The sequence below is a fragment of the Spermophilus citellus genome (genome assembly GCF_964194105.1).
Source record: "Spermophilus citellus genome assembly, chromosome: 14".
In the NCBI taxonomy this organism is placed as follows: Eukaryota; Metazoa; Chordata; class Mammalia; order Rodentia; family Sciuridae; genus Spermophilus; species Spermophilus citellus.
In genome coordinates, this window is record NC_138194.1 from 46,743,935 (window position 1) to 46,759,056 (window position 15,122).

The 15,122-nt window shown below is 38.2% G+C and overlaps 1 protein-coding gene across 1 annotated transcript in view; it reads left to right on the forward strand.

Annotated features, from left to right (window-relative positions):
* The first annotated feature begins 1,647 nt into the window (after positions 1-1,647).
* The window catches only part of CRISPLD1 (cysteine rich secretory protein LCCL domain containing 1), a 45,138-nt gene continuing 31,663 nt past the window's right edge, over positions 1,648-15,122 (forward strand). The window contains exons 1-2 of the mRNA XM_081266268.1: positions 1,648-2,118; positions 3,082-3,401. Coding sequence (XP_081122394.1) covers positions 3,144-3,401 — 258 coding nt within the window. The 5' untranslated portion in view covers positions 1,648-2,118; positions 3,082-3,143. The remainder of the gene's footprint in view (positions 2,119-3,081; positions 3,402-15,122) is intronic.

The following is a 15,122-nucleotide window of genomic DNA, read 5'->3' on the forward strand; positions in this document are numbered from 1 at the left end:
TTTTCTTTGAAAGTACTTCAAGTAATATTATTACATTTAATGCTTTTTACTCAATACTTGTTTTATTTCAATGCCATGTAAAAGTTGCAGTATAGAAACAGGTTCTTTTACTGCTGTAACAAATGATTGCTTTTACAAATGATTTTTTTTTTAAACCATGGACTTTGGGGATCTTCCATCAGTTTGTAGGAGGATATCAAGTTTTCTGAACCTAGTGCATGAGAACTAAAAATAATCATTTGAAAAGTATGCATTTAACAGTCCTTTTGTCCTTAAGTTGCTATAAAATTGTGAAATTATACCTATGGAAGATCTATGTGCACCAGAACCTGACACCTTTCTCACCCTTCAGATAAATGATGCTTCCTCTTTCTTCCTGTGAGAAGAAGCAAAGTCTCATGAGGCTTAAAGCTGAGCTTTTCAAATTTAATTTAAAAAGAAGTGTAGTTGGATGGTGAAGACAGGCAGCCATTGAGGTATGAGTTACTAGAATGTTTTACTTTAATCATATGCTGGATACTCCAGTATTTAGACATTGAGATTATAACTCAATACAAAACGGAAGCAACCGTAAGTGAATTAGAGCTAGAGAGGCAGTTCACTAATAGAGTGCTTGCCTAGTATATGCAAGGCTCTAGATTTTATCTGCAGTACCACCCCTCTTTCCAAAAGTAATGGGATGGTGTATTAAGAATTGTAATGCAAAAATAAATAAATAAATAAATTTAAAAGAATAAAAGTTACAAACTGTTTTTGCACTTAAAAACAAACAAACAAACAAACAAACAAAAATCGTGCCTGTAGAAATCACTGTATTCAGCAGGGTGAGCCTCTAACATTATGGATTGTAACCTATTAATGTTCTTACTCTAAATTACAACATAGACAACAGGGAGACTCTCTTTCATTTTCTATTCTAGGACTGGAGTTTGAATTTGTGTCAACCTAGTACTGTTTAAATTAACTGCTGGTACCCTTTATATTAACTCCATAATTATATACATTAATAGGAAGAAAAAAAAATTCTGCGGTCACCTTGGGAAGACAGTGCTGCATATATGATGGGTGAATTGTGGCTCTCAGTTGTCAGGCAACCTTCACCACCCATAACTCCATCATTTTATGAAACCCATTCTCCATCTGGACCTCATAAAGACTTAATGGAGCCAAAAAGAATAACTTCTCTATTCTAGATACTAGCTCCTGAAACAGATGCTGACCCCTGCAGAAAATGGAAAAAAAAAAAAAAAAAAAAAAGTCTTCCTTTCCCCATCCCTCCCCCAGTTCTCCTTTGTGTCTCCATTTAAGGTGTGGATTACCCCCCACGTCTACCCGCTGTTCTCAGGCAGGGCAGCTACGTTTCTGTAAAGGCTATGGAAGCATTTTAGAATCTCATCAGAAAGGAACTAAGAAGAAGATCTTTGAAAGTGAGGAGTCCAAAAGGGCGAGAGGAATTGGGGGACCTCCTCTCACACACACCTCCCAGGATTCAGTCCGTTCCCCTCCTTGGTCTCTGAGGTCCAAAGCTCGCCCACAAAGGCTGGGCGCCCTGGCTTCTCCGCGCCAGGAGAAGCGGGGCGGGCCGCTGCAGCGCTGTAGCGGGCTTTGGGCCAGGGCCGGGTGAGGTGGAGGTGGGGTGGGCGAGGAGGAGCGCCCACGTCACGTGCGCGCGCAGGGACCGCAATAAATGCCCGCGAGCTCGAGGGAGCGGCGGAAGCGCTTGGCGCCTGGCTCTGCGCGCCCAGACTGCACCCGGCAGGAGCGCGAGGTCGCTGTGAGCCCTGCTGGTGTCCCCGCCCCTTGCTCCTGCAGATAACGCTTAGAGACGCTTGGGCGCCCACCGTGGCAAGCTAAAGAAGCAGCTCTCTTTCCGCCCCAAAGCTCTTGCTGTAACTTGGAGCGCTTTGCCTGCTACTTCTTCCAGGTTTGAAAGGAACCGAGGAGTCAGAGGCTCGCGTCCCCCTGTAGTCAGCGCCCTCCTTGCTCAGGGACTCGCTGTGTCCGGGTCTCTCCCGAACAGGGTTGTGTGTTTGCAGTGGAGTGTGAAGACTGGAGGCGGCTGCAGAGGCCGGCCGTCCTGCTGGGCTCAGCTCCTGTAGGAAACTTCACACTGGAGAGGTAAGGGCGTTTCTAAAACGCATCATTCACTGGGTCACACTGCTACCTTTTCCTAGCTCCCCTTTTCTTTTTAACTCTAAGTAAGAATAATAAAAAGCCAACTTGTTAAGAATGGTCTAGCATGGAGGATAGGTGGGCTACTGAGAAAGCAGTGGCTGTGGAGATGAGCGGGATCTTGTTTTTTGTAAGTGACTTTGTTGGTTTCACCACCTCCCCAGGCGCGTGCTCTCCATTGGGTTAAGTGTGCGCCTTTAGTATAAGGGAGGACAATCTCTGAAGTTGCTGGCTTTCTTGGATGAGGTACAGGTTAGGCACATACCTTCCAAGAAAGAGTGATCGAGTTCTTGACCTGTGTGTGGATAAGAGACTTTCCCCAGTGACCCTAACCATTCATTGGGTCCTCTCTGTGTGCCCACGGATACAAGTATGAATTGCATTTTATACTTCTTTAAAACATTCACCCTCAATTTCAGAAATGTAATGGACATTATGAATGCCTCTTAACAAGAAATGAGACACTGGAATCAAATAATGCCTTAATTTAAAAACAAAAAATACCTTACAAGTCACCAAAGAGGAACACGGAACCTCCAGATGGAAATAAACATTCTAGATAGATAACACCTTTTTCAGGGGCTATGTAATGTGTAGAAGTTTAAAGTCTTGTATTTAAGAAAAAAATTTTTTTTCAAGCTTAGACTCTCCTGAACTACTTTTCTCATTCGTTTTTGACCTCGTGGTTATCTTGGAAAATATAATTCTCTATTTTATGGAAATGGTGCACTGTTTAAAATAAATGGATTGGAGATAATTAAGAAAGTAAATAACTCATTTCAGAAAATGCAAGTTTTATATATTCAAACTGGCACATACCCTTTGTAACTACTGTTTTGCTTTTGTTATTAGAGTATTAATAATATCTACTGGTACGTTCATCTTAATCACGGTGACATGTCGTTATAGCCAAAAGGAGTGGAAGAGCCTGTCTTGGAGATTTTCCCGGGGAAATCCTGAGGTCATTCATTATGAAGTGTACCGTGCAAGAGTGGCTGAGAGTAACCACAGTGCTATTCATGGCTAGAGCAATTCCAGCCATGGTGGTTCCTAACGCCACTTTATTGGAGAAACTGTTGGAAAAATACATGGATGAGGATGGTGAGTGGTGGACGGCCAAGCAAAGAGGCAAAAGGGCCATCACAGACAATGACATGCAAAGTATCTTGGACCTTCATAATAAATTACGAAGTCAGGTGTACCCAACAGCTTCAAATATGGAGTATATGGTAAGGATGTTTTTCAAGTGGTAAATACAAAAGAAATGTTTATTGATGCTTTCAGCCATCATGGTTAGATTTCTTCATACTTTTCTTTAATCTTTTACCATTGTCCTGTATGAAATAAAAAAAAGCTTTTGTTCAAGGATATCTTCCTCTGCACATTCTTTATTAGTGTTCCTCTTATTTCTAAGAGCTCTTTGAATTTCAGAGAATTAAGTACCTTCAAATGCAACTACAGTGCTCCAAATTCTACTCTTACCTGAAAGTCTCTATACTGCTGGACAGCAGGGGCACTGTCTTTTAAGTGACTTAATAGAGTAATGACATTATAATATCTGATAGAACCTTATGAATGGTGGTTGTGGAAAGTTCCAAGATAATGAATCTGAAGAAGCTTTCTGGATTCCATATATATATATATTTTTTTTTCTAGTGGGCCTTTGACATTGTAAAGGGCATATTTCTGTGGTTGCTTTATATGTTACAGTGCTTCAGCAATGACTTTCCCCTTCCCTGGATTCATTTTTTGTGAACATTCAAGTATGAAAATAAGGCTGGGCAAAGTATTAAATAAAAATATCCACCTTATCCTTGATAACCTTATATTTACTCAGCATCAATTAACAAGTTTGGGAAACTAAATTACTTCTGTATGAGTATACTCTCCATATTTAGAAAACATCAAATATTCATGATATTACTTCCATGAATTAGCTATGCACTAGCAAAGCCTGATAGTAAATAGCAGTTGGTGACACCAAAGATTCTTTAAGGAACATTAGAAATAATGTTTCTCCTTTCCATACATTGCAGGGTGTGGTTATTTTTAATGCATTCTGGTTTTTCCTTTTTTCTACATTTACATTAGTTGTCTTGGGTATTCTTCATTTAGATAACTTTCAAGAAATATAGAAGTCTAAGTTTCCATTACCCATTAGAAAATATTGCATTATATTGTTTTGATTTTTACTGGGCAAAATATTTTACCCCAAAGAAGGTAGGTAGTACTCAAGAGAAATTGAGAATTGGGGACCAGGCTGTGTGGATTTAAATTTTGGCACTGACCCCCAATAGTTGTGTGATGTGGGGCAGTTTCTCTCTACTTCATTTCCTTATGTATAATGCATGTACTAATTTTAGACGGTTGTTGTGAGGATTAAATGAGATAGATAACCTGTGCAATGTTTAGCTCATTAGCTAGTGAAAGACAGCATGACTTCTTCATCTACCAACCTTCAAACAGGCTCCCAATTAGGGAGCCTTTCCAAGTAGGCCACTGTATGCTTATTCCATGTGGCTAGGTATTCAGTAGCTTTTTCTTTAAAATAAAAGAAGACCTTGGGAGTTCAAACCCACAAAAGGAAATCTGAAAATATTTGTGTGTGATTTAAGAAATTTATGGAAATCATGAAAGAACAGTTCTGTGATTCCCTTTCATGTCTGACTTCCAAAAAAAATAACTGTCTATTGTATGATGTCTGGTCTGGGATGTTTATATGAGTTTCTTTTTAGTTTCATTGGTTTCATTCTGTCCTTGAAATGTAGATTCAGAAACCAGCCAGGGTTTATGTTGTGTTGCCCTTAGATACTATTAGCACTGGAACTGTGTCTTGGCCTTTAACCAGGCTTCAGAGGAGTTCAGTGCTTCACTGTAATACTGGAATACAGGATTTTTAGAATACACATTCAAGGGGAAGTTTAAAAAATATTACTTGTTGGAAATACTGTTGGTTTATGTATTTTATGATAGTGTAAGTACAGATATAGATCAATCTTGTAAAATACAATTGATTCAAATTGTTATTTTCTGAGAAAATACTATTAAAAATTGTCCAAAGAGCTGTTTTGATAAAATCTGCCATGTCCTATGATAGATGCCACCACTTTTGGCCATGTATACCATGTATGTCATTTCTTATTCCATGTTTGAATAACCAGTTACCTTATTTACAATTAGTGCTTATTTTAGTGCCAGGGTAGCCAAGCCACATCCACACTTATTAGCATCACATCCCCACCCTACTCTTATCCTCATTTAACTTGGAGGGTTAAACATTGACTCTGGAAAGCTGCATCTTCCCTTGCAAAACTTACAGGTTGATCGAGAAGAAGGAATAGAAATACCTGAAACTTTTCTAGTAAGTCAGAATACAACATCCTTTGTTTATGGACAATACCAGGGCAGCACAGAGTGGTGGAATGTTCTAACTGTGAGTTAGAATGATGAGCTGTTTGGTGTTTCATGAAGGTGGTCAGCATCATGAATTCTATAAGAGATTGGAGGGCATATGTCAATGAGAAGAAGAGGATCAGACACATGCAGGTGGCAAGGATTGTCAGGCTGATTATTAGGAACTAGAAGCACATTGAGCTGATGAAATCACACACATGTGGCAGAGTCAGGAAGGGGAGAAGTGAGTTATTGATGACAGGAACCAGTAATCCTGAAGAGAGATTTTCTATATTTAATGTAGGGCACATTGAGAAATGGAATCCTTTTAGTCATCAAAGGAAACTCTTGCTGAAGACGCAATGGGTTTTAAAGGAAAAAATACTGGCTTTGGAACTAAATAGGGTCATATTTTTTCTCTGCTGATTGCTGGTATTAACTCTGATGGTTGGCAGCCATTATGGATATTGTTTCTTTCATTAGTAAAATCCGTGAAAAAATATAAAGCCCACAGATTGCCGTGAGAGGACACATTGGAGTCTCTTGAACAGGTTTGCTTTCTTCAAGCTTTTCTGTCCATGAGCTGTGTGACCGCATCGTTTGGCTTGTACATTCCTATGTCCTTGTTTCCTGCTCATCCTTAAAATTTGTTTCCCAGGATTTTGCTTTTTGTCCTTCTTCCTTCTACGGTGACTTTTCTCCCTGACTTTAAATACCCTCTGATATTCATGGCTTCGTGTTCCATCTCTCCATCTGAGTTCTCTCTTTGTGCACATCTTTCTCATACTTCTTCCTGTCCCTTGCATGATCTCTGTGTGATATTCTTCCACAGAGATTTCAAGCTAAGGATGTCTGAAAAGGAAATTAACTACCTTTTCCTTCACTCTCATTTGCCCACCTGCATTCCTTCCTGACATCTTTCTCAGTGAATGTCACTGATGTCTGTCTGCTCAGTCCCAAGAAATAAATGAACCAGCAAGTAATTGGACCCCTCCTCAAGTCCTGCCACCCCTTTCCACACACAAACATGAATACCAACTACTTGCCTAGTTCAGTAGAGTTTGTCTCAGGAATATTTCTGAATTTGTCTCAGAATCTCTTCTATTTTATCCTCTTGTATTTCATTTGCTCATTGCCTCACATCTACATGGGTAGTAGAGTTTTCCACCTGCCTAGCATACCAATCTGTTCTTAATTTACTTCTGACTTAATCCACCCTCCTCCCTTTTAGGAAAACTGACATTTTCCTTAAACAAATATGTGCTTGTCACTCACCTATACTCTTGTCTCCTCCTAGCAAACTCCTATTTATCCCTAAAGACTAAGTTGAAACATTCTTTCCTATGATGTTTTCTTTGGTGTATTGATTTCCTTACCCTGCTCCTAAAGCACTTCATTGTAGCCTGTTAATAGTATTTAAGTTTCATTGCAATAAAATATTTGCCTCTCTGTTTTCCTTTCCTAGAACATTAGGGATCATACCTTATTTATCTTTAGCATCCAATGCTTGGTGCATAGAAGAGGTATTCAGTAAGTGTTAATTGAATACTCAGTAAATACGTGTTGAATGAAGGGATGGATAAAAGAACAAGTAAGATTATATGTGGGATAGCTAAGGAGGTCAGGTAATAAGAATTAAAATTATTATTAAATAATTAAAGTTCTGGAAGAAAGAATATTAACAACACCAGAGACACTGAATGGAAAATAGAAACAACTTGAGAAGAAGGCATAAATACTTCAGATAATTCAGAACCCCTCAAAATTTGTTTTTTTCAGATACTCAGGGGATGCTAAAAATTATCAAGTGTCCTGGAACTTAAATAGCAAAAAGTAGTAATGGGTATTTGCATCTTGTTAACACATTTTTTAACATGTGTTCTCTTAAAACATTATATAGATCAACTAAAATCTAAAATCATTTACTATTGTACAAAGTGCAGCTATGTCTAGAATGTGCCTTAGCAATCAAGCGCTTGACCTAAAAACGACACACTGCCCAATTATATAAACCATTTCCCGCTATTACTACTGTTTCCATGTCTTCCTGAGACCTGTTGGCAGCCATCTGGGAGAGTTGATGGCTGGATGTGTTTACTCTCATCTCAAATGTGGGTGAGGATATGGGCAGAAGCTTGGCAGGACTGTATTCCAAATGTGAACAAAATACCACTGAAGGCCTCTCCTTTTGCTAAGCAACCGGAGGCTGTGAACCCAGTGGTACTTTCAATGTGCAGTGTGTGATGAGGCAAACAGTGGCTTGGTTCCAGTGTGTCCCTTGCATTCTTTCTAAGGCCATGCTTAAAATTGGAAATTGGGTTTTTTCCTTATGTGTTTCATAGCACATAATTCCAGAAACTTAACATGGGGCAGCCTTGTGTTTTGAACAGGGTAATGCTAATCTGGGATGTACAAATTATGTGCAAAAATCTCTAGCTGTGGGTTGCTGTTTGCTATCATAAATCTCTTATTTGCCCTCAGCAACATATATCTAAAATAAATGCAGATGAACACGTGATGGCTTTAGACTCATTGACCCATAACTCAGTGTTTACACATTTCTTACTCTAAAATAGTATCCTCAGTTTATCACAATGAAAGTTTCATTGTAATTCTTGATTCCTAATGCAATAGTTTTCTGTGAATAGTGCTTCTCCGGATATTTTCAAAATTTAAATATTTTTAACTTTATGCAGTACCTACATGCACTTAAAGGTACATGAAATCTCCTTTATGTTTCATAGAATATTATTATTTAAAGTAACTAAAATTTCTTTATTCTAAATTTAAAATAGCTTTTTTTTTTTTTTAATACCGGGGATTGAACTCAGAGGCACTTGATCACTGAGCCACATTCCCAGACCTATTTTGTATTTTATTTAGAGATGGGTCTGAGTTGCTCAGTACCTTGCTTTTTTGCTGAGGCTGGCTTTGAACTCACCATCCTCCTGTCTCAGCCTCCTAAGCCACGGGATTACAGACATGCACCACCATATCCAGATGAAATAGCTTCTTTGATTTTCCCAAAGTGTTATTTCACTTCAGTAATGCTTAAAATAATAATAATAATTAAAATAATCATAATAATAATTATGTCTAAAGCAAATAATATTTTGATTTAAGTATCTTCATTTACAAGATTTTAAAGTTTATGAAAATTGTATTTAAAAAAATGCATTGACACCTTAAAATTTTTTTCTTTTGGAAATTGCTATTGCTTGTAGAAATAAAGTGACCTTATAGCCCAGTTCTACTGAACTTTATAATAACTGTAGAGGAACTCCCTGGAGTTCTGGGAGTTACTAAATGTAAGCAACTGAAGTAGGGCTTTAGACAGGCAAGACATGGCATGGAGTTACAATGAAATAATCAGAGTTAGAAGAATACCACAAAATTCTGCAATTTTAATAATTTAATTCTTTTGTTCAATATATGTTGGTGTTTACCATGCACTGTTTGAGGCCCAGCACTGAACTCAGCAAGCGTTCTTCCTAGCAAGGAATAGATGTGAAGCCCCTGAGTGTCCAGACCTGGCAATGTGGCTGATAAAGCTGGGGAAGTGTAGAAAATGAGGTTGAAGAACTAGTTAGCAAGGAAAAATACAGGTCATTATAGAGATTCTCCCTTTTAGTGATTAAAAAAAAATTTTTTTGAGATTTGAATAGAGGAGGAGCTTATCTTATACTTACTCAGGACTGTTTGGATTTGTTGAAAATCATATTTAAGTGGTGAACAGAGGGGCAATGATGGGAAGAGAGACACAGTGACTGCAGTAATCACAGTGACGGTGGCTAGGAATGTGGTGGCAGCTGTGAAGGTGTTGAAAAGCAGCAAGAGTGTGAATGTAAACCTTTTTGTAATCATAACATTGATCCTGAAAAATTCAAGGAAGCCTTGTTGCCAGATTATACAATTGACTTTGCTGCTAGTAGGCTGGGATTTTCTGCATCTAGTACAAGATCTAAATCTCTGTATGCCTAGGCTTCAGGCTTTTGAAAACTGAGGGCATTATCCATTCTGGTTTAAATATTAATGGAGAAGTTTCTGGATCTGTCAACTTGCAGGGTCTTCCAGAGTGGTTACAGAGATTCCATATCACCAGTTACTTGATACTCATGTTATCACCACAATCCTAAAAGTTTAAGGTGGTAGAACTTACCTTGCCTTTTAACTTCCTTGAAAAAAGAAGTCTGCTGTTTTCCTAATTTATCTCCTCCCCAATCCCTAAACCCGGCCATTTACCCTGTTCCCTGCATAATAGAAGATGAGAACATTAGCATGAGATTCAGAACAGGACAGTGTATTGCTAATGCTCTGCTAACTGTAATTTTTCAACTTAGTTTTAAAAAGGAAATTCAAGAGGGAACAGATCTCAAATTTACAGGCAGTCATATGAAAATGCAATTTCCTTGCATTTTTTGTTATCTTTACTGAAGTCCTTTATGAAAGATTGAAAATATTTATTTGTAGCTATATATAATCACGGTTAAGAGTGATAGTTCAGGATCATTCATTCTTTGTTATCATTCAGGTTGTATTCTCTTAGATATTCCTTTTAGGAATTCATACAACCAAATAATTGGACATGATTTAAGCATCTGTTGACTAGTTCTGTTGAATAGTAGGGGAGGGTTTCTCTGAGTTGCTGGCTTTTGAAATGAGAACTGAATTACAAGGAGTCAGCTAAGCAGAGATACACAGACTATTATTCTAGGCAGAAGAAACATACCGAACACAAAGTCTTTAAGTAATCTTTTGGAGCTTCATAAAGAAGGTCAATGTGACTGAATATTCTTCAGTAACAGGGGAAGTGAAGATGAACTAGATACACAAGCATGGGCCAGAGAACTTTTGGGTCTGGTTGGATTGTATTCCTAGTATGGTAAGCCACTGGACAGTTTCTTTTAAGGAACTGATGTAGCCTTATTGCCAGTGTCAATCTCTGTCAGCCTTTCACTGAGTTAGGAATCCATCACTATATTCTAGGGAAAAGATAGTGGTGACTTGGGCCAGGATGAGACTGATAAAGATGGAGAGAGGTATGTGCTTTCAGTGAATGTTTGGTAATAATATTGTTGACTAGTTTTGTAAACAGGTATAAGAAAGAATACAGAATGTTCTGAGTTTTTTTTTGTGTGTGTGTGTGTGTGTGTGTGCGCGCGCGCGCTAAGGATTGAACCCAGGGCCTTATGTATACAAGGCAAGCATTTTGCCAATTGAGTTATACCCCCAGCTCCTGTTCTGAGGTTTTAAAAGCCCCTTGGTGAATAGTTGAAGCATTTGATGAGACAGGAGGAGAAACAGCAGGAGAAGGTGAAGGTGAAATCAGGAGTTTCATTTTGGCTAAGTTTAGTTTGAGGTTCTGAGCCATCCTCAGTTGCATTTTAAGGTCAGTGAAGAGATGAAAATAATTTAGATAAGAGTGTGGGGATCATATAGATATTGCTAGGAGCTATCCGAACTCAACTTGCTGAGTAACATCATTTTAGCAGAAGACTTATTTATAGGGGTCGACACCTTAGATTGAGCCCAGAGGCATGGTACTATGAAAAGATCCAGCAGAAAGGAGAAGCCAACAAAGAAATTGAGAACAAGTGGCTGGCAAGCTTGGAGGGAAAGACAGAATAAGTTGGTGTCACAAAGCCAGGAGAGGAAAGATTGACAAAGGAGAGGTCACTTTTTTCAGTATTGGTGAAAAAGCTGTAAGTTATGAAGATAAGTTAATTTTGTCAATATGGAGGCTGTTGGTAACCTTCTTACGGGATTTCAGGGGTGAAGTGTGCCCAAAAGCCCTGGTGAGAAGTAAGAAGAGATTAGAGGATATGCAAATGAAGTAACTTACCTACTCAAGATACCATTGCTGTGAAGGAAATTGGAGAAATGGGAGACTATAGCTATAGAGGCATATGAAAAGCTTTGTTTTGATTTTTTGTGAACGTATTTATAGGTCAGTGGAAACAAACAAGTTGAGAAAGGCCTTGGTGTGGGAGAGAGAAAATAGAACTACAAGTCAGTTCATTTATTCAAACAGCAAAGGCTGAGGCTGTTGACACAGAAGTAGGTCATTTGGTGTGTTTGATAAAGAAAAGGAAATTTTTATATGAATGCTTTTATTACTTCCAGTGAACTATGAAGCAAAATCATCAGCTGGGATTGAGTGGGAGGGAAAGAAGGGGGTTTAAAGATAGGACTATTATCACTATTATGAAATAGTGATTCTGGAGATTCTGAGTAAGGGAACTTATGGAGTCAGACGTATGGGAGGTGTTGAGATACTTCAAGTTCACTTTTCTCTCATTACTTTTAAGTTCAGAAGTCTATTAGGTATGGGAGAAGTTTACTAGTATGTCATGATGTTACTAAAAAAAAAATCAGAGATGGTAAATAATGGTGCCTTCTCTATTTTGCCATTGTTCAGATCACTCTGTCCAGCCACTGCCCGTAGTGTCACGGCTTGACTAGGCAAGAAAGAGATAATTTAAGTCATCATAGGAGGGGATCCATTTTAAAATATCTGGATATCAGACAATAAAGATCAGGATACACAGACCAGATAGTATATTTGAGGTTTACATTGAAAGCTGAATGCTAAATATAGATATTTGTATAGGAACTCTAAAAAATACAATTAGGTACCATTGACCCAACTACGTAACTTGCATTCATGGGTTACTAACTGGCCAAAGATAGGAATCTAACACTGTGATCTTGTGAATCTTACTGGTTTTCTTTAGTCTATACTGATTAATAGAATCAATAAGGTATTACTATGTCAACTACCTACATGTAGCTTATTGGGGGAAAGACAACAGATAGCCTCTATTAGTGGCTCATCAACTTCAAAGGCAAAATATGAAAACCAACACAGTCTCTTTTGCATAAAGCAGTTCATGCTTTATATTTTACACATTTAACCAACACATATTTTGAAATCAGTTACCAGGATATTAAGGGTAGAAAGTATTTTTCATTAAAAAACCAATGAGATATGGTTTGTGGGGTAGAAATAGGGGTACTTTATTCCATTTCCCTCAAATTTTAATGTGCATAGACTTCCCTGGGTTCTTGTTAAAATGCAGATATTGACCTAGTAGATCTAGGGGTGGATCTAATATCCTACATTCCTAACAAGGTTCCAGGTGATTATGGTAACTGCTGGGATCCCCATATGAAGTAGAAGGAAAGCTTGAAGCAAGGTTTAAAAGCAGACATGAATAGCTGACTCCAGAATTCAGTTTCTTTAATTTTCCCTCTCAATGATTTCTTTCTCCTTCTCTCTTTTTATAAGATAGCAAGTGTAACAACTGATGCAGGAGAAGAGAAGCCCCTTTCCACCCTCCTAAGTATTTAGACTTCAGAAATGTAGAGGCTTGGACAGCATGTCCAATATGTCGGCCTACTGTTGAGCTCCATTTGAGGAGTAGGAAATGCAACATCAAAATTAGGCAATGACCCTGCTCTACTGGATAGTGAAAGTGCTGCCAGTGACAGGAGACATTTCAAAGGCATATGAGTGAGAAGGAAGGAAGGCGAATTTCAGAGAGGGAAGGTCTCACTACTAGGTGAGACCTGCCATGAACATGGAGTTATTATTATGAGCTCTCCCTTTTATGTTGATGGTGTTGCAAATCCAGCATTAAAGAGCAGTCACCCAAAGACTGACATGATAATGCATTGGGGTGGCTCTTGAATGAAGATGGAGTAAGGACATCAGATCTTGTCTGTGAAGAAAAGACCAAGAGGTCTCTTATGCTGAGATTTTTATGAACAAAGTGAGTAAAACCAAAACAATAAAAAGCAGTGCTATTACATGGGAACACCTCTGTACTGATTCTGTTTGCCTTGGGGTTTTTATGCTGATCAAGCTCATTCATCCCACCAGATTCTTTCTCTTTAAGGGATTTCTACTTTTCCTCATAATCAGCTTTTGAATAAACCTTCCCTCCAGAGTCAGATGTTGCCTCCACCCCAGTTCTGGTTTCCATAACCTCCTAGACATGCCTCTGCCTCTTCTCTATATGTCCCCCCTCCCCCCTGTCCTTGCATTCCTTTGTGGTTAGAGACTGTGCTGTAGTAATCTTTGTAATCCCCAGCTGAGCAGCTCACAGGTGCTCTAAACTCAGTATTATGCTAGTTGGAAGGAGAAACACTGTGATGAATGAATACAAAGATGACTAGATTTTTCAACAATTTAAAGTGGACTGAATGCAAAGGATTAGATTCTGTTTTGACAAGTTAGTTCCGTTAGAAAATTGCAAAGGCATTCTTCCCAGCGAAGTAGAGAGCTTATGTTTTACTTAATTTTCCATTTTTAAGTGCAGCAGTTTTTTGATTAGAGGGAAAAACTTCTTTAGTAAGCATACGGGTTTTTAAATTCTCATGGATTTTGTGATTTTTCAGAGCTGCAATGGGTCACTGATATCTCTGTCATGTGATGTGGGGTGGTCAGAACCTCTCTGAAGGCAGGGAGGGGAACCTTCCTGAAGATAGAATGATCACAATGCCAGGGCTTTCCACTGAGAACTGTCTTCAAAATATAAATCACCATGTGGTAAGAAGAAAACATTAGTATCTTTTAAACTGCATAAGCATAACAAATTCAGAACGAAGGAGTGGCCAGGGGAGGTATATTAGAAGAGGTATATTTTGAAATGGTATTTGAAAGAGGTTATAGTGATCATGTAGCAGGGTCTGTAGTAGAGAGCATTTGGATGGTGAGAACTTTATCTGTAGTTACTGGTAGGGAAATCTGAGTGTAGCTTTGAAGGGGAGAGTGTGAGAGATGTGATCTGTGTGAACTGATCTGGGCCTCTATTTTGTAGATATTCAAAGGGATATTTTCCCAAATAATGGAGAACCTTGTTCTATTGAGTGATACTCATGGCAGACTTGAGCAACAGCATATCACTATTAATTTTTTCTCTGCTTACCTGTAAAGAAAGATTTCATTGGGAGTAGTTTAGCAGCATTTAGTTTGGTTTCTGTAAATCAATACAAATTATTTCAAAACTTTGGGTTTCTTCATATTTTAAAAATATTTGTCTTAGCATATATAGATACATATGCATGTATATATACAAACATGTATTTCTGTGTATGTGTGTGTATAGATAGATAGATAGATAGATAGTATTGGTATCACCTAAACTCTTTTATTTAGTTTTTCTGTAGAGCACATGTTGTTGTATCATTTATTTCCTGAAGTTAGAAGCTTTAGAAGAAATGTAATCTTGGGAATTTAATGTTAGCAAGGTCTCCAATTATTTGACTATTAAGAGATTCAAAGCAATGCTAGGAATAACTTACTCTAAATTTTAATTCATATTCTGTGATTATTCTTTCATTTGAACTTTAGATGGTAGTGATTATCCTGTGTTTAGATCATTTAAAACTTTGGATTTAGGGAGCTGAAGGCATAGCTTACAGCAGAGTACTTGCCTGGCATGCAAGAGGCCCCGAGTTTGATCCCCAACACTGATGAAAAAAAATGGGTTTGAAATTCATCATTGGTCATGTGAATATCAACAAGGTTCCAAATGGAAATTAAAAGTTTATAT